Here is a 27,632-nt window from a genome sequence, read left to right on the forward strand (position 1 = left end):
CTCACTTAGACTTATCTTTTCCTCAATATCAAACGGAATTAATGCAGGTTATGCCACCTGGTAACCTGCTTCCCTGCTTCTGCCCATCCTACACCATCAGCAGCTCTGGAGAGCCGTCCCTGGGTGAAACTGTCACTGGGTAATGAGACACCACCAGCTGCTGATAGGACCATGTGCTCGACCACTCACACCTCTACATCAGGAACAACCACCATTAGGTATTAGCATATTTTCTTTTGGTTTGTGACTACACAGACAGCAGAACTGAATGTATACCATTAGACTCATAAAGAATGTTTTCCCCTCTGCATACAAATGTCAGCACCTGTATCTTTTTTTTGCTATTGCTACAACTTTATTGGCCACCTAGCTCACGCAATGAATGCACAAGCAGATATAGGCATTGACTCACTTTGGCACTTTATATTGATGTTATTTGACTTTGGAACAGTCCTAAGATATTTTACGGTTCTGCAAGTACTTACAGTATAAGAATTATTTGGCCAAAGTCAAGGATGGGTCAGTGTCCCACCTGCTCTTGGCAGTTTTAGAATAGGGAAACCAAAATGCACTAGTGAGACCACTTGTCCTGCCACATCTGCCACAACCACAGTGCGCACAAAACCCCAAGAGGAGGAAAGTGTCCTCTCTTCTTTCTACCAAGAGCTGACTCACACACAAAACCAAAGAGCAGACACTTTCAGTTCAGCAAAACAGGGCAATTCTGCCTAATTAGCAGCGAAAGAAAAACCTGCCTTTTACATCACAGAGAAGATGTATCTGTCCCTTTTAGGAGAATAGCCCTATCCACAGGGATGTGTGCTTTTTAACTGTTCTTTTTGAGGTACCTGTACCTGAAAGACAAAAATCTCATTATCCTTTTCTCTCCTTCTTGGACTGGAAATCTTTTAAAATTTTCCCTCTGGAAATCAGGTCCGTGATTTCAGAACATATGCTTAGTGTGGCCTGTTACTCTTTCAGATCTTAAAAAGGCCCAGATGCTCTGTTCCTCCCCATCCTCTGGGTCTGAGTGCTTTCCCTGACAGATGCTGCTGCATGGGCATGGTGGCTGGGGGCTACAGAAGCCGTGAACATGCTGCAACACATCTTCTCTGATTATGGACAGTTTAACAGGAATAGGCAAAAATCAGGCACAGAAACTTGGCACTGATGTTCATATTTTTCATGTCTCCTATTTCATGGCCTTATCCTGCCAGTTCGAGCCTGTACTTGGAGCTGCAGAGAAGTCTCCCACGAGCAAATCTTCACTCTCCTCTGTCTCCCAATATGCTGAAAAAGAGGAAAGGGCAGACTCATGACGAGAAGTCAGGCTTCTGCCAGATCACTACTCGCATTCCTTTGCCAAGGCTGGGCTCATTTCTTTGCAGACCTTGTCCCAGAAGAATTGCCTGGAGAAGATCTCTGGCCCCAGCTGGCAACACCCAGGCGCCTGGCAGAGACAGCTGTCTGCTTGGTGGCACCATGCTAATGGTACTACCCTGCTGTCTGTCTGTCTGTCTTAGATGATTGACCTACCTCTATGTGCATAGAGAACCTGTGGCTTCTTCATATGTCCTTGGAAAGTAAAATGGGCATCCGAGATTAGTGAAGTGATGGTGTGCTATGGTTATAGTACATCTGCCTAATGCCACATTCACCCACATTGGACGAAAAAGTGCTCTAGCCTGGAGTGTTATCACTACGCAGGCTGTTGACCACAGCCTGCCACTACCAGGGCTTGAAATCTGCTGATTTTCATGGCTGATAGATGGGGACTAGATTTGCAGTAACAGGTCTGAGGAGCTGTGAGTGTGACTAGTAAAGCATACAACTCTTTTACTGTGACTACTTTACTGTTGGGTGGATGAAGGGAGAACAGCAAAGACGCATAAGTGGAGGAGACTGGGAGAGAGGGGAGTCTTTTTGAGAGCCTTCCCATCCCCAGGCACTCAGGTCTGCCCGTTGGCTGCCAGCCTGCCCTCCATAAACAGGGGTGTGCAGAGCATGTCCCCTCTCTAAAGACGACGTTGTCTTCCCTTCAGCCTTGCTCCCCTCCCTGACAGCATGTGTACCTGCACCGGCACACTCGCAGAGCAATGCCACAGAGCTGGCTGGGTTGGGCAGCTTAGCTTTGACTTGACCTGGGGGGGAGCAAAAGTGTTGCTGCCATGGCCGCAGACTGGGCTTGGGAAGAAATAGTCTGTCTCCTGTGTCTTGGAAACTAGTATAGACAGGATGGGTGATCTGGCTTGGTCATAGCCACTTTGTGAAGGATTTTGTCCAACTTGTGGTAGCAAGGGTGAATCTGCTGAGCTGCTCCAGGCTGAAGATTTTTTTTAGTGGAACAAGCATGTTCCACACTGGAGATCTATTTCAAAGTGAAATGGTGTCCTGATCTGTGTGTACCAGGCCTGGGACAGATCCACTGCAACCAAACCATCGCTTGTAGGAAACTAGTGCTCATCCTCACCAACTCTGCTGCTGTTACAGCAGAGGTGAGAAAGTGAGAGCTGCTCCGTCCAGCAGTACATGTCACAGCATCGGGCACTGTCATGGTGCCTGTGCCTGGAGGCACAGAGCGAGGAGGGGGCAGGATACCTCGGGGGGCCACAGGCGGGCAAACTGGAATCCAGCGATGCACTGTGTCCATCTGCGGATGCTGTGAAACTATCTGCCTGCCTCCAAACTTTTCCTTGCAGATATATCAACATGTAGGCAGTATGGATAACTGTGGACTAGGACTCCTGCAAGAAATTCAGTCCAACAGCATAAACACACCCTCTCAGTACATATCGCCACTGTCAGTGTTAAGAGAACCAAGGTCACATTTTGTTTTTCAGCAGTCAGGTGATAACTGTAGTTACGAACTTAGCCACAAAGCATCAGGACATTATTAACAAGATCATATGAGAAAGCACTGTGATTCTGATATATGGGGTTTATGCCCTAAATATTGGAAGTTTTCTCCCTCTCTTGGATGAAGTTTTGTGAGCAGAATCTTTGCTGAAATGAATTCCAACTGCTTTTCCATCAACAATGCATGATGCCAGCGCATACGTTCCTGTCTGAATTGTGAAATGGAGAAAATGGAATGTGAGACAGCTGTGACGAGGTTAATAGTAAATTAGCATTTTCCTACTGGAGTGTGAAGAGGGAGGTGAGAAGCATTGTTAGTTCTCAATCTCTCTAAAAAGTCTTAAGAAAACTAGTCAGTTATCTTGCAACTTAACATTTTGCAATGCTGCTTAACATTCAGCTACAGTAAGTGAAAGCCAGCACTGGCTACTGTGCTGTACTTATTAAAGCTAACAGAGCATTACAGAAAAAGATTTATGGTTACTAGCAGGGAGGGAGGGAATGTTTCCAACAAGAGGGAAAAGAAAATAATTCACAATGCAAATGTTAACTTTTAAAAGTTCGCATATACTATCTATTACTTACTTAGTGTCCCAAACTCAAAATATAAATGTTTCTAAAGAAAAGGAACCCTTTCATTAAAGCAATGTACTTTGATGTAAACAAATGAACAACACGCAGTACAAATAAAGTTTTGTATTACTGACCAATTGTCTCAAGACTGAAGACACATCTATAGATTTAAACACTTAAGAATATAAACTGCCCTAAGTTACAGAGAGTAATTTCACTACAGTTGGTGAAGTTGCTTAGTGTTCACATCTGTATGAGAGAGATCTTTTGTTCCTATTAAATCCTCATGCATTCAGGTGATACTGTACTCTTTTAACTGTTGTGTGATAGTCTGCTTAAACTCGGAATAAAGCACAAGGAAACACAGGCTTATTGAATAATAATAATATTTCTTTAGTGATGTATTCTGAGTACAGAGCTTTATCAAAAAATGCATATATACATGTATCTACATAGCATCTTCTAAGTTTCCCAGGCTACTTGTGTATTGGATTGTTACAGAAGACAAGTGTTACACTTTTGCACAATGACAGTAGGTATGGAGGGACAATTTGGGTGGTTTGTGAGCTGGAAGAAGCAAGCTAATAATGAGTCCAGCCATTGCTTAGCTGGAATCTCTCCTGATTCTTCACCCTTCTGCGCCAACACAGGCCTTTGAATACCTCCCTTTTAAAAACAGTCAGGACCGGTATGTGCCTTCCACACTGATGTAAAGATAAATGAACCTTGGTAAGAGATAAGCATTCCTCTTATGCCTCCACCCATTTATTTGCCATCAATTTCCTGTTTGTTAGGGGTGATTTTCCCACATCATCTGTATTCGGACTTTGCTTTGAAACCTGAACAGGCATGAAAGAAATCTGCTGTAGGAAGGCAGACTATCTTTAGTGTTTATGCTTTTCACATACTGGCAGGAAGAAAGGAACCTCTGAGAACAGTGGCAGTGAGCGTTGGGGATAAGGCTGGAGAAGAAAAAAGTTTTGTAATGTTCCAGAATAGGCTTGAAAAGATTCTTTTAGTAACCTTTCTACCAAGCTGAAAGCTTTATCTTGTTGCTTTTTGACTCAAGTGCTTAGCCAGTATTCAGAGCTACACCCAATTACTCTGCTGGTAGGGGAAATTGATTTTTACAACAAGGTCTTTCTTTAGTGAAATTCAGTTTATTTACAAAAAGAAATCTATGCAGCGTGCTGCTTGTGTGGACACGCTAAGACCAAATAGCAGCAGGCAGTTCACTTCCTCGCATTTTCCAAGCTGTCCTTTCCAGTGAGCTTCACCTCAGGAGCTCAGTCTGCTTCTTCGCCACACGGCTGCAAACACGGCTCCTTGGGGTGATGACTCTGCCCTCCCTTCCTTGTTCCCTTTTGCCTTGGAGCAACAGATGCACATATCTGCTCTCAGTCCGTCTGCTGGTCCGGGCGGTTTAGCCACGCTCTGGCCCTGCCATCCCACCTTCTGGCCGTTAGCTTCAGGTTCAGGTGCTCCTTCATTTAGCAGGAACAAAGGCTGCCCTGCTTCCCCGTGGACTCTGGCCAGGTGTTCTGCTCAGGACAAGCACTGGCTTCTCCCAGCACGCCAGCACAAATGCTTCCTCCTAAAATTCCGTAACTTCAATAGTGGGAATATTTGTTTCTTTTTGTGTATGTTATGGCTAGCACCTGCAGAGAGCATAAGAAAAGTATGATACTGCCTGCTTCAGTTGATGTGTTTGTTCAATTTCTCAATATATATTTATGTGCACATTACACAGTGTATGCCCTCAAATGAAAAGGAAGACCCTCTGCACATGTGGATTAAGAAAGGAATATGAACACCAAGTTTGGGAAGAAATGTGCATGTCCCAAAGTCAGAGCCACAGTTTTGGTGTAGACCACCACTGCTAACAGTTCTGAATTCCCCAAGATACATAAAATAGGAGGGGGAGGCTATTTAATTTTATGCAAAAGACTTATAGATCCAGATTTTTAAAAAGCACAGTTGGATCACTTAAGAGAAAATACTGCAAAGTTTAAAGCAAGTGTGAATGTGAAGGTTCCTGAGGGAAGGAAAGAGATTTCTGCTGATCAGAACACGGGAAAAATTCAACAGGAGAAATAATGAAGTAAATGTTTTACTTGGTAATAATATCAATGACCTACACTTACAAATATTTGGGTTTATTATTTTTAAGCTGGTAGCATTTAACCTGTTACTGTTTATACTCTTACTGTTTATAGAAGGAAGTTAAAGAATTTAAGTTAAAATCCTAGCTGTGGTGTCATTTTGATAATATTTTATTTCCAAGACTGTTGTCATCACATGTATTTATAATGAATAGAAATTTTTGTAATTGGAAGAGCTATCCAAAGAAACCCAGACTTTTTTATTTCACAACTAAAATATCAATATTTAGTAGTAGTCAACAGACTGAGTTATACCTGTGATACTGTAGTTATTTATTATTTTATTTTAATAACCAAGTTGTCAATGTAGCTGCAGCGTGAAAAATACTGACTTTTAAAATACAATGTATGAATGGAGTGGAGGAGACTACCTCACTAGTTCGTTTACACTGAAAATTTTCATGGTGTGACTTTCCCTAGATTTCCCACTGCTAAGGACATTATTGTTGTTTACATAATGCTGAACTTGTTTTTTCCCACAGGGAGTGCATGACAAACAAGCTGAATGTTTTAATAATTGTAACAACTAAATATGATGGTGTTTAATTTGCTTGCATTTGTAATGAGACTTTGTTGAGTGTTTAGTATTGAATTCGTTTATAAAATGTTACCTGCTACACAGGAAAAAATCACACCTGCTTGCTTTGTATTCAGAACAATGAAGAACAGCATTTCTACAGCATGCTACGTCAGATCTATTATCAGCACTCTTCAAATTTATAAAATATAAGATGACTGATCTGTTATTTTGGCGCTCTGCAGAGCTAGCAATATAATCTCTAAGTACACCATTTAAACTCAATATTTACTAGAAAGACATAGTTTCAGAGTATTTCATTTGGCTACCTGTAGAGTCTACTGAAATTAAGAAATGGACATTTTATTTTTTTATTTCCATCATTCTGTATCACTTGATTGCTGAAATTCTATCATCTTCTGTATTCCACCAGTGAGCAGCTACAGCAGCATTTTGGGTTTGTTTTTTTTTTTAAGAATTATGACAGTAGATCAAATGGTAAATTGGTTATCTAACAGATGTTTTACATTTTTCAATTTACCAGTCTTTGATGATGTCTTGTTTCGAACAGTATTTTTCTGATTAAGACATTGTGTGATCCCTTCGCATTTCTGTAGTGATTAACTCGACTTTTTCAATTTGTCAGTAATCACTCTTAAAGGACTCTTTGCTGAGCAAGCTAAATAAATGTAGGTAGTCATTCCACCTGTGGTAAAACTCAGAGGTCCTGTAGTATAATCAGTACAAGCTACTCTTCTGAATTAAAAATGTACAAAGAGAAAGATTCTTACAAGTTAAGCTACTTTGGAGAGGACGAAATATAGGTCAGATAACTCAGCAGATGAAAGACGAGCAATGTAATGCTATGAAAGGGCAATGTGATTGTGAATTCCCTTCTTCTTGCAGCTGCTCATTGCTAGCACTGTCCAGACCGTAGTATAAGCACATGTACAGTCAAGCTGATGAAGAGAGGTACGTGTATGGGCTTGGACCTTTTTCTTGGCAGCCTCTGCACATGGGCATCATTGTAGAGCTCCTTACAGTGGCCAAATCCAGGTGCTAGCCACATGGCATACGTGCCTGATTCCAGATATACTTCACCTCCTGAATCCGCATGCGTTGCAGATTTTTGGTAAAGAAGCACTGGAGTTACCTGGCAGGATATTTCCATTTCACCTCCAGAGCACAGCGCACCACCCAGCACACATTCTCTTCTGCCCCAGGGGAGCAGTTGAGCGACCACATGTGACAGACAGTAGTCGTCTTCCTAATCCCCTGCAAGATACTCAGAGACCACAGCAAAAAACGCGGTATAAAAAGGTATGTTGAATAAAACAGCATGAAACATTGTCTGCTCCCACAGGAATTCATGGGTATTTTGTTGTTGACTTCAAATTAATGTAGAATTCCACCCATGCTATTTCAAGCTAATTGCAAAGTTTTCTTGAAAATTTCTAACAGGAATAAAATAAATTTTTTCTTTCTTTTTTTTTTTTCCTTTCTTTTTTTCTTTTTTTTACTGAGGGCCTTCTCCGTATTTAACTAGGCAAGTTTGGATTTGACTGTTTATCATTGCACTGTCTCACTGAAGAGGGATCTCAAACTCGCGTTGCTGTTGACTATGGAATTGCTGCTCTCTCCATGACTCCTAAAGTCCTATGAGATTTTATAGCTGTATCTAATAGCTATCTGATCAAGTCTTGAACTAAAGTCTGAAGGTGTCATATGCTTTTGCATCCACATCCTTTGACTTGTTGTTATTAGTGCCCACTGGTGTAGATGCATATAGATTTTCTTATTTATTACCTTAATTAAGTTTACTATAGTTCAAGAAATGTTTAGCAAATTGTAATTACTAGTATTTCTTTACATATAACAAAAAAATTAATCAGTCCATCTCTTCATTTCCAATTCCTTAGATATGATTCTGGCTCTCCCTTAGCTTACAAAATATAATTACAAGTCAATCAGTAATTTTATTAGTGAATACCCTGAAGACTACGGGATGCATATCTCCTAGACTGGCTCATCCTTATATATGCTGATTCTTCATGTATTCCCTTACCTGCCAGATCACCAGATATGGTGACATAATCTTCATTACTTAATTACAATTATTAGTCAAGGGGATTCCACCCCAGACATATACCTTCCGAGCAGTCTGTTGAACAGATTAGCAACAGGTTTAAAAAATAAACCATTGGACACTGGGAATATTATCTGCTAGTCACCTAAGAAGAACAGTAGGAGAATAAATACCCATTTGTTATTTGGAGAATGCTATGTAATGGACAAGCACAAAGACAGAAAGCTGTATGGGTATCCATTGCTAGAATGTATTCACTTTTGAATGCACTGCAGTTTAAAGTACTTTTTCTCTTAACATATAAATTATGCATGTATATATATGTATAACAAAAATGTTGGTATGTTCCTTATGGGGGCTGGGGCATTTCTTGGAGGGAGGAAAATAAAGGCGGGGGATGGGGGGGGGAAGGAGCTTGAAATTCCGGTGAAATCTAATTTGCAAGTAATTCGCACTAGCAGCTATAAATTTCGCTCAAGAGATTTCCAGGTGTTTGGTGCAAATCTATACATGGGGATCATTTCCCAAGAAATGAAACTTAATGGTTGCAGTAAAATGAATCAGAGGCCTTAACTTGATGCAGGATATTTGCATTCCTACTCTCTGTGAATCTTTACTTCATGGATGCCTCTTTTGCTTTTGCTCTGTCCTTGGTTTTTTGAAAAGAAAGCAAGATGAGTAGGCTTTCTACTAATGAGTTACGCTAACAGCCTGCTGAATTTCCAGACATACATTTCATAAATGTACTTGTCTTTTATGAAGGCAGTTCTTTGATTCAGTTTACTATACACATTACAGCATCCTTGAAATCAGAATCCTTGAGCTATGGGCGCTGTGCATTCATGCAATGAGACATACACCATCAAAATCACCCCAGTTTAAAGGGAAAAGACGGGCAGAGGGGCATTATCTCATTCTATACCTAGGAAACTGAGACTCAGAAAGACTTTGTTTTTTCTCAGGGTCACTGAGGATAACTGTGCCAGAGTCAAAAAGTTATCTCTTGATTTACTGCCAGTTTGTGCCAGCTCCCATGGAAGTCCTGTCAGCAGCACTCTAATCTTGCATTATTCTTGACCTTCCTTTTTTTCTTTTTTGGCAAAGCCTAAATGTCACAAATTGTCACAGAGCTAAGTAGACTATCCTATGCAGAACTGCCTGTATTGAAAGCAAGACTTTAGTCTGTGTCTGTTTAATAAGTAGTTAAAGTAGGCAGCAAACTGAAATATATGTGATACGTTCCACTTCTCTGTGCTACTGGTTGGAAGAGCAAGAAATGAGTAACTAATGAGCAGAGCTTTAGAGTCCGCAGAAAAGTTGCAGCAATATGTGGAGCTTTCTCTGACCTTTCCTTTGTCAAGGACATTTTAATTCTTAGAGCAACAAGTGCCATGTCTGTACCAAGCCTGGCCAGGAGAAGCCAGCATGTTCGCTGCAAACAGCAGCCGAGTTGGAGGTTGTCTTGATAGGTTTCTTGATGTCCCAGACTGTTGGAATGAAGTTTTATAGTTCTGCCCCTATTTTCAGCAGGTTTTATCTCCTCCTACAGGAAGAAATTGCCAGACCAAGACAGGGATTTGTTCCTGCACTTTATGTTCACATTCAGACTAGGAAGTTGAAGTCTTCCAAGGAAGCAACCAAGTGAGTTTTATCTTCTCCTCGGTGTCTACAGCAGCTTCTCTAGAAAGCTTTATCTGTTTAGGGGATTTAGAGATTAACAGCATGGCCAGAGTGTATACTGTCTCTGGACACACAGATTAAGTGTGAGGAAATATTGGCTTCCCCTCAATTTTTATCCTTCCAGCTCTAGATCCGTGATGAATGGGGGGGGGGGGGAGGCGCACAGGGGAGTGAAATGAGAGATGGGTGCTGCAGTGTCAGCTAGCTGGGTTTCTGTGACACAGACCAGTCATCAGGGACAGGATTGCAGATAGTGATGGAGGGTTTATTACTGACAGAGCCTCTGTATTTACCCTTTTGCCCTGGACAGTTGTGAATAAACAAGTAAAATTTGAACACTGTGAAAAATAAAAAAATGCCTTTCTGAATGTTAAGAGCCACACGTGCTAGTTCAGAAGAAAATGATCCCAGCTGCCAGCATTTCCAGGAGTCCCAGATATCTTCTGCAATGCAATTATGCAGGCTCAGTAGAAAACTATTCTGCACATTTGGAGGTAAAGGACAGTATAATAAATTACTGCAGTGAACTACATTGCTATTGCATCAGATTGCATCTGAATCCACTACTAGAGGGTTTTCTGGTGCTGGAAATCTGCCCTTCAGGATCTCATTGTCCTCTTGTTTGTTTGCTTACATCCTCCTTGATACTGCAATACCACTGCAAGTCCAAGGTAGATTAGAAGCAGCTGTTTTGTAGCAAACAAACAAAAGCCTTTGTCTATTAGCCGTTATCACTTTTTTCCAGTGGGGAAAAAAAGCCAGCTGTCTGTTTGCAGACAAGCGAAACTTCATCAAATGGTTGAACGTTTTACAAATGGAAAATTTGGACCTAGATCCAAGACTGATTTCAGGAAAACCTGATATTAGTGGAGCTTCATTTACTTTGGGGAACAACGCTAATTCCTGCAGTTCATGATATAGCCTGTAGGTCTAAAATCTCTGAATATTGCCATGAAAATATTTCAATGTTATTGTGCTACTGCTCACTTGGAGTGTGTCAAAGACTTCTACAAGCCTGACAGGAATATACTGAAAACATCATTTCAATAAATAAGCAACATAAAATAGTAGGTCTAAAGCTTGAAAGGGAAAAATGAAGTGCAAAACTGTCTGGCACAGTGGAAAACTAAAACCAACTGAGTTTAGTCCTAAAGCCATTTTTCAGTGTATTGAAACGCTTCTCCAAATGATCATGCTAATTCCAACCCACTGATCTCTGCAGCTACAGGAGAACAGGGAATATGAGGCAGTCTCTTCTGCTGTGGATCTCCCACTCTCACTCACAGCAGATGCACTGAAAGATGCAAATGGGATTGAGACATCCAGGCCTTAATTTACTCCTGTAGCTTTAATGACTAGATATAAAATGTACTGTTGGTATGTTCTCTGAAGAATAGGTGACAGAATGTGAATGTCATAATCTTAATCGTCCTTTCACATTTTCTTGTATTTTAATTAAAAGATGGAGAAATGCTAAAAAAAAAAAAAAAGTAGGACATCTTTCTTCACTACAATATATCACCCTACCACAAGGTCTCAAGACATTTTATTTTAATTTATATTGCTGAACATGGTTATTGAATATACTGATGTTCATCTTTAGGAATATGCACTTTGTCTTCTGTGAAGTTTAATATAGGTTTGATTTTACAAATAAAGGTAAGTTTGTATATTAGATTTCAAATAAAGGTCATTGTGTCAGAGAAGACTGGAATGGCCTATAAAATACCTTTGTAAATGGAAACAAACTAAAAAATAAATTAACTGCTTTGAGTTCTAATTTACATGCGTACTTTGCACGCACTTCACAACCAAAAAGTTCGTGTTCGTCTTGGGGACTTGCACAGCTTTGCAAATCCCTGGCACTCTTAATGTATTACCACATGGTTTTTGACTTAGCTTGAATGGGTGAACATATGCAGGTATTGCCAAGTTTTATGAGTCAAGTCATATGCAAAGTCTTATTGAGAGTCTTACGATTTTTTAAAAACCATGTGATTTGGGGCAAGGGAAGGTGAGACCTAGAATGACTCCTAGACTGTTTGGAATAGGTACTGTTAGGATTAAGGTACCTAGATAAGAGTGGAAGGTGTAACAGTGCATATGAACATACTACATATACATAAGCGTGTGTCTACTATCATTTTGGACCTTTGACAGAATAACTGTCGTGTTCAGAAGTTTAGGTGGAAAAGTGTAGTACTCCTTGGAACGCTTTTGCTCAAGCCAGTAACTGTCAGTTACTGTCTCTCTATTTCACAGCCTGAGACAAGCTCTTAAAAGCCCTCTCCTCTAACCTTGGCTAACCTGTGGGTTATGTTAAGGTCTTACTACAGTTAGTTAGATGATCTGACTCACAGTTCACATGAACCTTCACCTAAGAGATATCATTGCTTTTGGATTTAAGACTGGGGTTCCTCTTGCCAAATCCGGTTCAGTCATGCAGTAAGAGCCGAATTATGACTTTGAAGGATAGTTTCTGCTGGATGGGACAATGGAAAGGAAGAGTAACACTGAAGTAATGTAACCCCTCTCTGAACATCTGGCTCCTGTAGGGGTTCCTCCCTTTGAAGCTAGAAGCTATCCTACAGAGTGCTCATGCCCACCTCTGCGAGTTTACACCCCATAGTTTTCTTCAAATTGCAACACACATCTACGAAATGGCATTAGGTATGGCTAAGCCAAAAGAAACCTGTTAAGAATTTTAAGACAGCAACATCCCAACTGCTATTGTGTAAGAAAACCAAAGCACTTCAGTCTTGGTCCTGGAGAATTGTAGAAATCAGTTTTAGCACGTTATTAGGGAAGGAGACTGGATTAAGTTCCTGAATGCGCTAAAGGGCTGCAGAGCTCCTCTGGCTGAGATCCTGCCCTCTGACTCAAAGTCTTCCACTTGGAGGTTATGGGTGCACCTGACAAACAGATGATCTGGAACCGTGGCTAAAGATTAGCTGCACTCAACAAGATAAAAAAAATCTATTTGGGCAAAATATTAACACATCACGTTGGTTGTGTTTTCTTCCAGCCCTGTCAACAGGCAGAACATGATTACTGCTACAAACTAGAGTTCATTCTGCTACTTTGAACTTTGGGCTATAGTTTGGAAGTACTTCAGACTTCATGCTGTTTCTGCCTTAATGACCAGTGGGGGCATTATGTACATGTGCAGCTCAGGTGAAGGAGGTTCTAATTTAACCTAATTGAAAAGCAAGAATATTACCAGTGTCAGTACGGATCTTGAAAAGATAATTGCTTCAAAAATTGTGTGTAAGAAAAAATAAATTGAATTCAGAAAATGAAAAATTCCACAAAAAAACCTGTTGCTTTTTAATAGCTCCTTCCACACTAGCTAATTAGCCTCTTTTAGGTTTTGAAAACTGCTCATGAAATGTTCTGTTAGTATTGAGGAGATTTCTTGGTTTTCTTTGCAATCATGAAGTCTTTTGTCTTGGATTTTCCTTTCCTTTGGCATATCCAGGTTTTTTTACCTTTCTTTTCCGCTTGGTCTTTGGGTTTGTCTGCTCTAAAATTAAAATAGTATTAATAGCTTAGTTCTTCATTCTATCCATGAATTAGCTGAACAGTTGTGCTCTTTCTGTGACTGGATAATTATTCAGAATTATTTTAAAGTTTTATACAAATACCTTCGCCTATAAATTCATTGTTTTGACTAGACTTTAAACTCAGTCTTTTCTTGTGGGTTTATTATAATGTTTTATAGAGTAATGTGTAAAAAGCATATAGGTTTTAAAAAGAGATTGTAGTGATAGAAGTTTCTTCCAGGTATCCGCTAGCAGATCCTGAGAAGCTAAATCCAAAGGTAAGAGAACGGCTGCTAAGAGCAGCCTTAAGTCTCTCATCACTGGAGTGAAGGACTAGATTTTCTTCTGAGATGTGATGTGACCATGGACTCAGATTCTGTCCTATCTTCTGATGTTATTCAACCACTTTAGATAACCACTGATGCTTCTCTAGTGCACTGGAAGTCCTGTAGTAAAATAATGCTAATATAGTGGTTCTTAAGCCACTTTTGGGGCTGTTATTAGGGATGCAGGCAGAGGAATGAAGGTATCACCATACTTACCGATCTTTGCCTGCCATCTAGGTCCACATTGCCTCAGTAAGAGTTAAGCTGCTTTAGTTAACAGTAAGGAAATAACAAAAGCAGTTTTAACATCTGTGATGTTACCATGTTGTAGGTACTCACCTAAGCATTATGTTACACAGTGTAATTGCAGGCTGAATTAGGTCACACTTTGACACAGGGCTTATTCCAAACTGAAGTTCCTTCTGTTTGATTGTCCTTGCAGCAGCAGCAGTGTACTTTAATAAATACACAAGCTCGGACAACATTTCCAGAAATGCCTAAAACTACAAAATTAGTCAATAGCGATTCATGCAGCATATGACAGAAGTGCTATTAGTGTCAGGGAAACTACAGAGCCTGTGACTACAATTCATGATTTAATCTGAACAGTCAGCTGAACATAAAACAGTTGTAATAATATTTAAAGCATAATATCCGATACATGTAAGAGAGACAGTCCAGATTCAGATGACTAGTAAGGAAAAATAACTACTATTATATTAGGGACATGAATTTCTTTTAACTGAGATAACAATTTTGTAGGCAGTTCTTAAAACTTGCTTGTACACAAACCCCTTTCTCCTGCGGGGGGATCTGGTTACTCTGTTTAGATCCTAGGCAAAGAGCTTACAAACTGTCTACAAATCTACAGTCCCTGGGTGATAAAGCATGGAAAAAGAGCACTGACTTACTCCAAGTGCTCTGCAGTGGTTTGAAGAAACCAATGTGAATCCCAGAAGCAGTTAGTGGACCACGCTGCTTAAACTAATGTGCCCTACAAAATTAGTTTGGGTGCAAGTTACAAGGATGCAGCTACACTGTCACTGGCTCCAGACATACTTCTGCATACAACTGCAGTTAACCGAGCTATATTTGGACTGTTTTCCACTGCACAACGTACAGCATGTCCTATGTTTGTACAGTCCTTAACATAATGGGACCCTACTCTTGATTGGACTCTAGACGGCACAATGATACTAATAATAAATACCAGGGAAATAAATGATCACTTAACACATTTGATATATTTTCTCCAGCATGCAACAGCGATACTGATATGTACACCAGCAGAACACAAGCAGATTCTGATGTATGCTATATATTTTTAACACAATGGCCTTCATCCAGACATTTCTGGCACCATCTTCTACTGTCTTTCATCATTTTGCAGTGGAGTTATGTAGGGTACTCTAGATTTGAGGCAGCTGTGCTCTAGTATTAAAAATAATGTAGAATAAAAATCTATTTATTAGCACTCTTTAGACAACTGTCGTGCAAAGAACTGTTTGTTAAAAAAAAATAAAAATCACTGAATAGATGGAACAAATAATTTTTGTCCCAGTCTTCATATGTTGTGCTGCAAAACAAATGCAAGTCTGGGAGAGAAATCCACTTTCTCTGCTGCGTACTTTTTCATACTTTATAAATAATTGTTTTGGAAAAATCAGTATCACAAAATAAGAAAATTTAGAATTCCATTGATGTCCTTTTTCTGATAAAATACTTGAGTTCCTCTGTAAAAAAAAGGTGAAGAAAAATTCAGATGTGGTAGAGGTCTCACCAAAAATTAAACACTGGTACTGAATATACCAACATTTCTTATGACCTCACCTGAAGGGAGGATATGGGGCAGAAGGTAATGAGATCAGTAAAGGAAAACTACAGTTACTTTTTTAGCTGAGATCTAGTCAACATCTTAAATCGTCCCCATTCTTATTGTGTATTAAAATGGTGCCAAGAGGTCCCAACCAGGACTTGGCATTAGAGAGACATACTGTAAGATTGTATCCTACCATTTTACAGACAGTCAGAGCAGGAATAGAGAGAAAGGAATGAACTGGGGGCAACTTTTACAATGGGTCATAAAACTGCTGTTAAATCTGTGGGTGGCATTTGCTAACAGTATAGTCTGAAGGGACAAAAGAAAGGGAGAACTGATAAGGAAGGGGTATGAAGAGAAAAAGAGAAGATGGTGAGAAGGAAGCATGTGTGACAGGCAGTGAAGTGAAGCTGTAAACAATCAATCGTTAAAAAGAGAACAATGTTGAAAGTAAAACTACAGGGGGAAAAAATCATATTCTGATATCATCAGTGGGTGCCTGATAATTCTTGCTGAAGCTGCTTCAGTAGCTTCATCTGCCAACCAGGAGGTTCAGACAGAAGAATGACTGCCTGTTACAACAACCTTGGTTTGGTTCAAGGTGAACCATGTGTGCACTTTCAGGATGTTTATCTTCACCTGCCTTCAAATACAAAAGAAAGACGGTGTCAACTTCTGTGCCAGCTTAAAATGATTCCTATTGATGAACTTTTATTAGTCTTCAGATAAGAGTAAAAAACAAACAAACAAAAAAATACAGTCATGATTAGAATTTCACATACATAAAGTTATGTCTATGATTTACTAAGTACTTTTCAGACATAGGAGAAACAATATTCTTCTCCCCAAACATCAAAGAGATTAAGACAGCTCTCGGCAGAGGCCAGCAGAAGGAGCAGCAATAAAAAAGGAGTTAGACTTTTTACTGAGATAACTTTGCTAGGAAATAAGTCTTTTGAAATAATTTAAAGTTCATAGATTTGGTGAACTTGCTAAGGGTGTGGCATGGGAAGACGTTGCTTGACATCCTGAGAGTCTTATCTGGATTACTAACACAATCTCTTCCCTGGACTTACAAGATCCAGCTCATCTCATATGCAGGCAAACTGCTCCTGCAGAGGTTTTTTCTCTAGATTATTACTTCAGTATCTCACCTTTTGCTTGCCAAGCTCATTTAGTACTGAGGCAGGACTCTTCTGCATACCATCCTTTGCTCTGCATTTTTGAGAACAATGTTAATTAAGCACATGTCAGGGGTTGATGCTTTGCTCTCTTCTGGCGTGAACGATCAACCTGGGTAACATGGTAAATAGTAACCCCTTTTTGTGCAAGTGATTGAAAACAGCTTTTCCAACAGAGATATTTGGCTGTTTGGAATAGCATTTAATCTGAAAAATTAATTCCTGTTGTCTTCTTAGTTATGCAACTAAAATCAATGGAAAATCTATGGAAAGAGAATCATCTCAAATCTCAACAGCATATAACTGGGTGGTAGAAACTGGGTCAAACTAGATAGACAAAAATAACTTTGGGAGGAGTGGAGGAAGGCTATGGATCATGTGCTAATTTGTTTAATGTTGACCTGTCTCTATGGCAGAGTTTAACAGGTTCCAGTAAGGACTTGCACCCAGCACGTACAGCTGTAATTACTGTGGGTTAGTCCCTGTGCGTTCATAGGCTCTGTGCGGTGTCTGTTCATAAAAGCTGTAATGTCTTTCTCAGTGGCTACACACCAGACCTCCTGAGCATCCTTCCAGTGCCCCATTGTTAATAATTAAAAACAAAAAGAGGAATGGGATACACTGATGTCGTGGTTTAACCCCAGCCGGCAACTAATTCCCACACAGCTGCTCGCTCACTCCCCCTCTGGTGGGATGGGGGAGAGAATTGGAAGGGTAAAAGTGAGAAAACTCGTTGGTTTGAGATAAAGACAGTTTAATAGGTAAAGCAAAAGCTGCAAACGCAAGCAAAGCAAAACAAGGAATTCATTCACTACTTCCCATCGGCAGGCAAGTGTTCAGCCATCTCCACGAAAGCAGGGCTCCATCACGCGTAACAGTTACTTGGGAAGACAAACGCCATAACCCCAAACGTCCCCATCCTTCCTTCTTCTTCCCCCAGCTGTATATTGCTGAGCATGACGTCATATGGTATGGAATATCCCTCTGCTCAGTTGGGGTCAGCTGTCCCGGCTGTGTCCCCTCCCGACTTCTTGTGCACTCCCAGCCCACTCATTGGCAGGGTGGTGTGAGAAGCAGAAAAGGCCTTGACTGCTCAGCAATAACGAAAACATCCCTGTATTATCGACACTGTTTTCAGCACAAATCCAAAACACAGCCCCGTACAAACTACTATGAAGAAAATTAACTCTATCCCAGCCAAAACCAGCACAACTGGGTGGAAAATAGGACATCTGAGGTTTCACTGAAGAAGTTGGTTAGACTTGCAAGTAGAAAGAAACCAAAAAGGTTATTGGCTAAGACGCTGGAATGCTTTACTTATTTGTATAAACCTATAAATAAAGGTTGTGTTTTCTTCTCCCTTGAAGTACTAATTTTGTATGCATACTAATGGCTTCTGAGAGGTGAACAGTCACATTCCTCATAGGTTCAAACTGTGACTGGACACATTTACTGAAGACTAATCCATTCAGGATTATTAAACTCAGTGATACCATCATCTCTAGTACAGGGTGTTCCTGAGCCACAACTTCTCAGAGAGTCGGAGAGCATTCATGCTTGTCTGGTTTACCTTCCTTCTTTGGTGACTATTATTAATGCTGTATCTTCATCCAGATGCTCACCCTTAAATAAACCTCTCCTCCCTCCCAAGACATGCCCCCAATATACTTCTCTTCTTTCCCAAATAGACTGGGATTGGGAAATAAATGTGGTAGACATCAGAGAACAACAAATGAAAGGAAACGGCCTCAAGTTGTGCCAGGAGAGGTTTAGACTGGATATTAGGAAAAATTTCTTCACCAAAAGGGTTATCAAGCATTGGAACAGGCTGCCCAGGGAAGTGGTGGAGTCACCATCCCTGGAGGCATTTAAAAGACGTGTAGATGTGGAGCTTAGGGACATGGTTTAGTGGTGGACTTGGCAGTGTTAGGTTTACGATTGGACTAAATGATCTTAAAGGTCTTTTCCAACCTAAATGATTCTATGAAAAAAGAGAGGAATAAGGAGAAATAGCATAGAGCACTCCACCTAGCAATTACCATTTGTGGAGCAAGGACTCTGGTCTGATCCAAAACATCTGTTCTCATAGTGTAGCTACGAAGACCTACCAATGTATGTTAACTTTTGCTTTTCTCAGGAATGGTAATATTTTGTTTTTCCAAGATCTAGTAGAACAGAGGCAATAAACACTTCTCCCAGTCTGCAACAGGCACTGCAAAATTCAAGCTAAATATAGAAGTTGTGCTGTGAATCCCACTTGCTTTTGACACTCGGTCAAACAATTGAGTGTGATAGATAACTGTGCAACAGGAAAATGGTGTCGTTAAAGTGTGAAAGACGGTCAATCGTAATTGAACTGAAAAGTGTCACAAGGAATTTCTATGGGCTCCATAATTTTGGATGCTGTGCATCTGCAGCAGTTATGCTTTTTTGCTCCCACGGTAGTTTGCCCGTCTCACTGGTGAAACGCAGATTTGGAGGTCAGAAACACAGCGGCCGCCAGCTGCCGGCGTGTCTCTGTGCTTTATAGATGGAGTTTGATTTCACACACTGGGTTTTCTTCAGGGCAGAGCGCCAGGACACCCAAATACCCATCTGGTTGTTTTACGTGTAAGCCGGGAATCCAGGCTGCTCTGCCGCCGTAGTGACGGGAAGACTCACCCTCCCTCACCCGCTTGAGCCCTTCTCCTCGGAGGACGCCTCCTCGGGTCAGCGACACGGCGGCGCGGCCCGGGCGGAGAGGCCGGCCCGGGGGCTCCAGCCCGCAGAGACGCAGCCTCGGCTGAGGGGGCCGGCGGCGGCTCCCGGAACGGGGCGGGCAGAGCGCTGCCAAGGGCGGGCCGAAACCTGGCGGCGGCGACAGAGCAGGAGGAGGAGAGAGAGGGGGCGGCGGGGTGGCGACACGCCGGAGCATGGCGGCCCGGGCCCTCCCCCACCGTCTGGGGGCCGCTGCTCCGCCCCGCTCGCCCGCCCGGCCCGCGGCTGCCGGGAGCGACTCCATGCGCTCGGGCCGCCAGTGCGCAGCCGCGGCGGAGCCCAGCCCGGGAGGAGGAAGCGGCGCGGCGCGAGGGGAAGGAGGCCGAGGCCGGCGGAGGTGGCGGCGGCTCATGGCTCCGCAGGCAGGCGGATGAGGCGCGGGTGTGCGGGCCGCTAGCGCTCCCCGAGGCGGCAGCTCCGGTGGGCGAGGGGGCGAGGCCCGGCCGGCCCCTCTTGTGACGGCGGCTCCGGCTCCCTGTCGGGGGCGCGGAGGTGGCAGGTCCGGCTCCTCGTCGCCTCCCTGCGGGCTGGTGTTATGGCCCCTTGGGGGAGCGCAGAGGGCTCCCCGGCTTGGAGGTCAGCGCAGCTCCTGCTCCTCGTCGTCTCCTGCTGCGGTAGGTACCGGGGGAGTGACGCCACCCGTCCGCCTCCGTCTCCCGGGCCGGGAGGCGGCCGCCCGCCGCCGGGGAGGCGGAACAAAGCCGCCTTTCTCCCAGCCGGCCTCCGGCGGCGCGGCGGCCACGGGCGGCGGTGGGGTCCCTCGGCCCGCCCCGGGCCCTGGCGCCTCCCGGGACCGCCGCTGCCTTCCTCGCGGCGGCCCTGCTGGTGTCCCCGTACTTCCTCGCCCCCAGCCCCGTCCTCCCCTCCGAGCTCGGCTGCTCCAGGACTCGCTCCGGGTCTTTTCGTATCTGTGGGGGTGGGCGGAAGTCTCCTCAGGGAGGTCCTTAAAACTGAGGCTGGCATTTGGCCCAGCTGCCCTCGGCTTTCTCTCTCGGAAATGTACGTTGCCGGGAACTCCGGAGTTGGCGTGCGGCCGCGCAAACAAACCAGCCCCAAATCCTCTGAGTCACGAATAATCGCTGTCTGTGGATAATGGGGATGCCTGGGAGATGTTCCACGTCCCGCCGGGCTGGGAGGGATGCGGCCTGGTGTCTGGGGGCAGGACGAGCCCCTTGGAGGGCCGAGGGGCTGCGGGGACTGGGGGGTGGCTGGCGCTGTGTGATGAGTTTGTGACACATCGGCATAGGCCTTGAAAACCCTTCCAGGGACCTTTGCTTCTGCTCAGCCTGCTTTCAGTTCATACCTGAATGGCATTTCATTTGTGGTTATAAACCCACCTTTAAACAGAACTGCTAATGAAAAATACGTGTGTAAATGCATTAGGGAATGTACTTATGTTGTTTTTTTACAGTATGTAAGTGGCCCAGTAATACATGACAGATCAAAAAGCAGATACTCGACAATGGGAGTCGTTACATGTTTTCTCACGGAGTTGTGTTTGTTTTACAAACTCAAGTGTAGGTCATGTCCGTCAGCCCCTGATGTGAGAAGCAGCCTTTGGCACAGAGCTGGGCGTGTGCCTTCTTCTGAGGAAGACAGCAATAGGGGCCCTGATTTAGCAGTTTCTTAAGTAGGTGCCTTTGCTTTAAACATGTGATTGAGCGTATGAAATATTTCGGGTTTGTCTGTGCAAAAATGTCTAGCCGATGCCTGTGCTGCAAAGATGAGTGCAAACTCTTTGTAAGAACATCTCATATTTACTGAGTAGAAGTAAGGTAGGCTTCTTCAAAGAGAACTACAGTTACGCCAGTACCTGTAACTGAATAGTTACAGTGGTAGAAGTTAATTTTTGAGGGGGCCTACTTGCATGAACTGAGCAAGGTACTGACCGATGTTTTAAATGCACACAAAATCAAGGAAAAGAGTTTTAATACCTATATAGACTGTTACAAATTTGATACATCAAAAGCCAAACTGAAAGCACAACTGGAAAGGAGTTGTTTTATGGTAGAGCAGAACTGGTAGGGAAGAATCTCAAGTCTGGGTATATTAAGCTGTCCTTATGTTTGTATACATAATGTACTTGAGCAATTTAACTTCTGTGCGAAGGTTTTTTACAAACTCAGTATTTGTTTATTATACTCATGACAGAATTGAAGTAAAAGTAAAAATTAAGTTGTCATGATACATCTCACCAATTGGACTTCAGTAGATAGATTTGGATTGTGATGCTGTAACTTAGGCAGTATTGTCAGCATTTCCACTATAAAAATTTAAACCACAAGCACAATCTTTACCAAATAAAATTCTTGCTGAATAACATTTTTCATAGATCTTTAATCAAGGCTTTCCAAAGTTCAACCAAGAACGAAGGCTCCGTAAGTTTCTTTTGCCTTGCTGAGAAACACATTGCCATCTGTTACCACCACTGCGTGGAAGGAGAAGCTTGTTCCAATTTCGATCAGTGTGCATGCACTCATCGTGAGGCATGGGTTTCTCCTAACAGTTTTTGTTACAAATGTCTGAAGTTCTGACCAGTTTCACTGCTCGAAGGAAAGGAACTTTCTCTTCCCCAGGCTAGACCGACCGTTCAAAATGAAAGCAAGCATTTGCAGTGTGGTGTAGCCCTATCTCGAGCTGTCATTTTGGTTTCACCTGTTTGTTTCTTTTGGGAGAAGGAAGTGGGAGTGGGAACTATTCCCTATTAAAACATTTTACCTTCTTGTACAACTGCTTTTAGCTCTTCCAAACTAAACTAATTTAATATTGGCATGAATTTGATCAAGGCACTGCTGACAGCACAGCTCTGGACTACGATGTTGATCCTGAGCACAGCCTTGTAGATATTATTATGTTACTGCGTGTTAAGGCTTTGAATACAGTAGGCAGTACTCAAGGTAAATACACGCTTGGAAAAGCAGTAGTGCATCACTTTGGTTGCCTTCCATTATGCAGTTGCACAGCTATAATATCTAGAATTTTCCACTAATTAAAATACTAAACTACCAAGGTTGATATGTGGGCATTGAGCTCTCCAGAGAATGTTTTGCTCTTTCCCTGTAGTTAGTGAATTTTTCAGACCTTTCTTCTGATGATGACTATAATTATAAAAATTTGAGAAGGAGGAATACTGATAAGTGAAATGTTGGAATAGCACTGACTAACGAGAATTATAGCTTGGTGGGGTGTTGGGCAATGGTATTTGTTTTTAATATGCCTGGCCTTTCTGTTGGCTTGAGAGTTTTATATTCAAGAAATAATTGATTGTATGTGTCTCTATATAATCCTGGTATGGCCTTTACTGGAACAAATATTAAGACATTTCTGCATATCTCAAAGGCCCTAACAGTTCTCTGAGTTCAAAACAGAACTGTATGTGGTGCAAAGCAGTTTCTTTAGGGGGAAAAATGTCTTTTGAGAAATTGGTCCTGTTCTTGAGGGCAGAGTTTTTCAAAGTTTGATGATTGAAAAAAAAAAAAATTGGAAATCAAATTAATCTTATGGTTTTATTGTTAAAACACAAGCTTAGATTAGAGAACTGAATTCCTAATGTTACCATTTTGTTTGATTTTTATTTAGCCCTTGGAAGGATGATGGTGTGTATCTTACTGGTATTGTGATGCAGCATTTTCAGGACCAGTTTGGGAGGGACTGGCGTTCCAGAGCAGAGGCTGAGTTGTTATGAAAAGTCTCTGAGGGGTCACAGTGCAAAAGCTAGGAGATGCTTTCCTTTGGAATGGAGTCTGGTAGTGTGGGTACTTGACTGCTTCAGATTTCTGGAAAGTCAAATTTGTTAGTCTTAACTATACTTGGCACCCCGATATATTAATTTGAATTTCTGTACCACTGAACAGAAGACTACAAGGAACTTTTATAGTGTTCTGTACAGTTGGTAGTAGTCAATGCAGTAGTACAGTAGGTAAATTTTCCTGCTTTTGGCTTCACCAGATGTAATGACTATCAAAGAAAAATATTTACAGTAGTAGGACAGTGAGACTAAAACAGTTCAAAGGTAGAAGTGGGGGTCGATAGAGATCAGTCTTAATTCTCCTTATCTCCAGGATGCGTTTGGCTTTAGTGAGTACTTCTTGAAGTACCAATGACTAAGAAACATTAGCAGATGTCAGAAAATTACTCTTCCTAAAAACTGTAGTTGAAACAATGTTCTATGTTACTACTAAGACTGCAGTGCTATTGACATTATTCTGGCCCATTAAAGAAAGACATATTACACTTATAAGCTTTAAAACACTTAGTTTTGGGTTAAAACTATTCCAGGTTTCTGTGGTACAAATGTTGCTTGAGATTACAACGAGATTATGCATGTAATTAATTGTTCATTTGATTTTAAGATAAGGCAGGTAAAATTGTCATAAAAATTCACTGGTCAGCACCCAAATTTTACTTACATGTCAGTTTGCTAATGATGGTATGAGGAAGAATAAATAATTCTTCAGGTTTGTTCACCTTGTTTGAAAGAATAGCCTGAATCATGTAAGCAAATAAAGTCTGCCAGCCAGTTTATTTAATTTTCTAAAGAAGTTAAACTATGAAGCCAGGACAGACTGTCCTAAAGAAATGGCTTGGCTTAATAAATTATTGTACCTTAAACTCTTGAATGTCACTCTTTAGTGATACTTTGTGATACACTGAACAGATATATTTTGCTAAGCTGTAAATCGTATTACTGGCAAAAATGCTGCATTTAATTTATTAGAATGGTTTTGTAGTCCTTGAAGTGAAAATGTCCTAATTTTAATGCCATAGAATTTCATACTGTCTAATAAGTTGATCATATGTTGAGTTGTGCAAGTACATGCATATTCAGCTGGCTGTTCAGAGCCACAGTTAGGTCTGTAGTCAAAGTATCTATGAGGTCACATAGACAATATTTAAAGCAGTGTTCATTCAAGGGGAGAAGAAAAAACCCACATCCTAGACAACCTCAGAGCAAAAAGAGTTTGAAAATTTAAGCTAAGGTAGTTGGTTGTTATGCACAAAATGAGAACATCGTCAGCCAGAGGAAGAGCAGAGAGGTACTTGTAACTGGAATCAGGACAGAAGCCACCTGACTCCATTCCTGTCATCAGAGCAAAGCATATAATTAGCATGGCTCTTTCAGCTGTTTCTATCATTGCTAAGAGAGGAAGAGCTCTGCAGGGTTAGTGTTGGAAGGGCCCTACAGGTGAATCTGTTTAACTCCTTTGCTTTAGTCACTCCTATTTTAGTATCAAATAGATGTAAACTGTATGCATATTATTTTCAACTAAGCCCTAAATATATTGTTTTATATTTGTCCTGGCTAAAACCTGCAATTATAATCAGTCTTGTGGTTCGTTAACGGATCTCAAATTTTTAAACTTAGTATCTTTGGTACGTTAGGTACATCCTTCCACACATCATTTATCTTTTACCATATGCCTTAGTTTCCCAAGCTGTAGACGTTATTTTCATACTTGTTAAGTAGAATTCGCTAATTTCCTTACAATTTTTTAAAATTCACAAGTACTGTTTGTACTGTATAAATAGTGTGGTTTTGCTTTCCTAGATAACTCTGCGTTTTCCAGTTTTAGTGTTCCATTTATATTGTCCCAGATCGTTAATGATGATGTTAAATACTGGAACAGCTGAGATATCTAGCTGGGCATTAGTTGAAAGAGTGCGTTTTATCAACAACCTGGGATTTTTTTGGCTTGTATGCATTTCAGAATTACTAGCTGTAACATTCTGCAGTACTGATTATTACTGAAGCGTCAGTTGGTCGGCAAGGTTCAGCTTGCTTAGTTCACATCGTTGTAAGAAAACGCTGGGTACCAATGCGTTTGATACTATGGAAGCTGGTTGTAGATCCGAGTTCCTGTGTTTATCCCCTCAGTAGAAATAAATGCTCCAAGTGGTTTATAGCAGGCTGTATAATACCAAACTCTGAAGAACTGTGTTGTTCTGACTAAATTTTTTTGTTTTCTGCACTTGATTTTTTGCTGCAGTTGTTACTTTACTAATGCTTTATTACATGAAGGTTTACAGTTGCATTGAAATATATAGTATTGATTCTTGTGAGCATCTAAGTTTAAACCACTGAATTTAGTGTAATTGACAGATCAGTGCAAATACTTTCAAAAGCACTATTCCAAATTGTGGTTCTCACTTGTTTCTCTGAACAGATGCTTTAAATTTGGATATACTATAACTTTTGCTACATTGTTCACGTGTTGATGATGTCTTTTTAGCAAGGCAAGCATATTTAGTAGCTATCTGATAGACATTTTTTTCCTGCTGTTCTCTTTGACACTCTGAATTTTAGGTTATGAGGGAATTCCTGTATAACTTTCTCATCTGTTTTGTGAGGAACAACTTTCTGGAACTGTTCAGGAAGAAAAAAAGTTTACAGTCTTTTTTTTCCCCCTGACTTATTTGTTACTGGATCAAAAGTAAGTTGGCAAGCAAGAATAAGAGCCTCAAAAAATTTAAGAAAGCTTACAAGTAGAGCATATTTTGAAGGGGAGGGGGGGAAAAAGTCAAATGAAAACATTAGGTTTACTAGCTTGAGTTGTCATAAGATGGTCTCTCTTTCCATTTAAGCATCTTGTGACTTGTCAGTACTTTCCCAGACACCTTTAGTTGGTTGTGGAATTTTTTGATGTGCAAGAAATCTGAACTCGTTCACTCTTACAACGAACTATAAACTTTCAGCAAAGCAATGAAAGTGAGCTAGTTGTGTTTCTCTGTGAGTGGAAAGTACACTTGAACTATGTATTAGTATGTGAAGTGCATGTTTTCACCCATCTGATTGTGTGTCTGTAATTCATGACGACCCTTCCCTTAACCTCTGAGATGTTTCCTCCACTAAGTGGAAGCCCCGGGGACTGACTCTGGGTAACCAGAGCAGGCTTTTTGAGTCAGTTGCAGCCAGAAAACAGTAGAGTGATCCTCTAACAAGCAGTGTGAGCACGCTTTGGCATGTGGTGGAAGTCTATAATGAAGTTGTTTGTGTTTAAAAGTTAGGAAAAAATGACTCTGCTAGAGGCTCCTGTAACTTGGTTTTATTACTCCAGCTTTGTATGAACCTATTGGGAGACATAGATAGGTCCCTCTGAAAGTACGGATTGTGAGAATAGTTCTTTCATGAAAAAAAGAGGATTTTGTTTTTCCTCTGATTTATACACTGTTACTAGTAATAACTTGGTATAGTCAATGATGTCTCTTAAAAATTTAGTGATCTAAGGAACGGCTCCTTTAGTGATTTAAGGAACGGCTCCTTTAGAAAGAACTTTTTAGTAACTGAAGGTGAGCAGTTTGGAACAGAAAATGGAAGTCTTATTGATGTGTCTTGTAGAGGGAAGGCATACACTTACATTCATGTGCTTTGGCTTCTAGATTTTTGTTGTATATGAATTTTCATAAGACTTTGGTTAGTGCCTTTTTTCCTGCACTTTACAAAGTGTATTGCAATCCAATTAATTAGTATACCCTGATAGGGTGTTTTCCTTTTGTGAAATTGCATTTTGAGTATCCCAAGTAAAAGAAGGTAAAAGCTTCCATTAGGGATATTGTAGTAACTGGGACTGGACAGGTAATGAATAGGTCACATGCAGTAAACAAATCCATATATATGTGTTCCTCTTATCACATAGTTTTAAGTAGAGGCTTTAACCTTCCCCTCCTTTTTTCCTGCACATAGAGCTAAATGGAGTCCTTTCCAAAGAAAGAATGATTCTAGAGTCCTAATTAATGTGCTGTTTTATTAATAATATTTCTGTATTTACTTCAGTCTGCTCTTCATACTACTAAGCAATTACATTTTTCCATTTGCTCTCTTCTAAAGAAGTGTTTAGAGAGAGTGCATAGGGATTTAACTCAAAATGTGTGTCTAAACCATATGGAAGTATTTGTAACTGGACTTGGGAGAGTACGTATCTCATTTTTTTTCCACAGTTCATAATTTTTTAAAAGTATGGACACAGAATGTTTTTCCTTTCCAAGATGTAAACATCAGTTTAAATATTCCGAAAGAAATGCCTTTTGGTGTCTGTGAGAAAAATGAATGATAAAATCATCAGTCACATGTCTCTTGATCACAGCTACATGCAGCTGGAAGTACTGTCTGGGATGGATTTGGGTAGTTGTGTAATT

General features: G+C 41.2%; 1 protein-coding gene across 1 annotated transcript in view; it reads left to right on the forward strand.

Annotated features, from left to right (window-relative positions):
• The first annotated feature begins 19,980 nt into the window (after positions 1-19,980).
• LRP12 (LDL receptor related protein 12) overlaps positions 19,981-27,632 on the forward strand; it is a 51,087-nt gene continuing 43,435 nt past the window's right edge. The window contains exon 1 of the mRNA XM_059815311.1: positions 19,981-20,113. Coding sequence (XP_059671294.1) covers positions 20,035-20,113 — 79 coding nt within the window. The 5' untranslated portion in view covers positions 19,981-20,034. The remainder of the gene's footprint in view (positions 20,114-27,632) is intronic.

The sequence above is a fragment of the Gavia stellata genome, chromosome 3, assembly GCF_030936135.1.
Source record: "Gavia stellata isolate bGavSte3 chromosome 3, bGavSte3.hap2, whole genome shotgun sequence".
NCBI classification, from domain to species: Eukaryota; Metazoa; Chordata; class Aves; order Gaviiformes; family Gaviidae; genus Gavia; species Gavia stellata.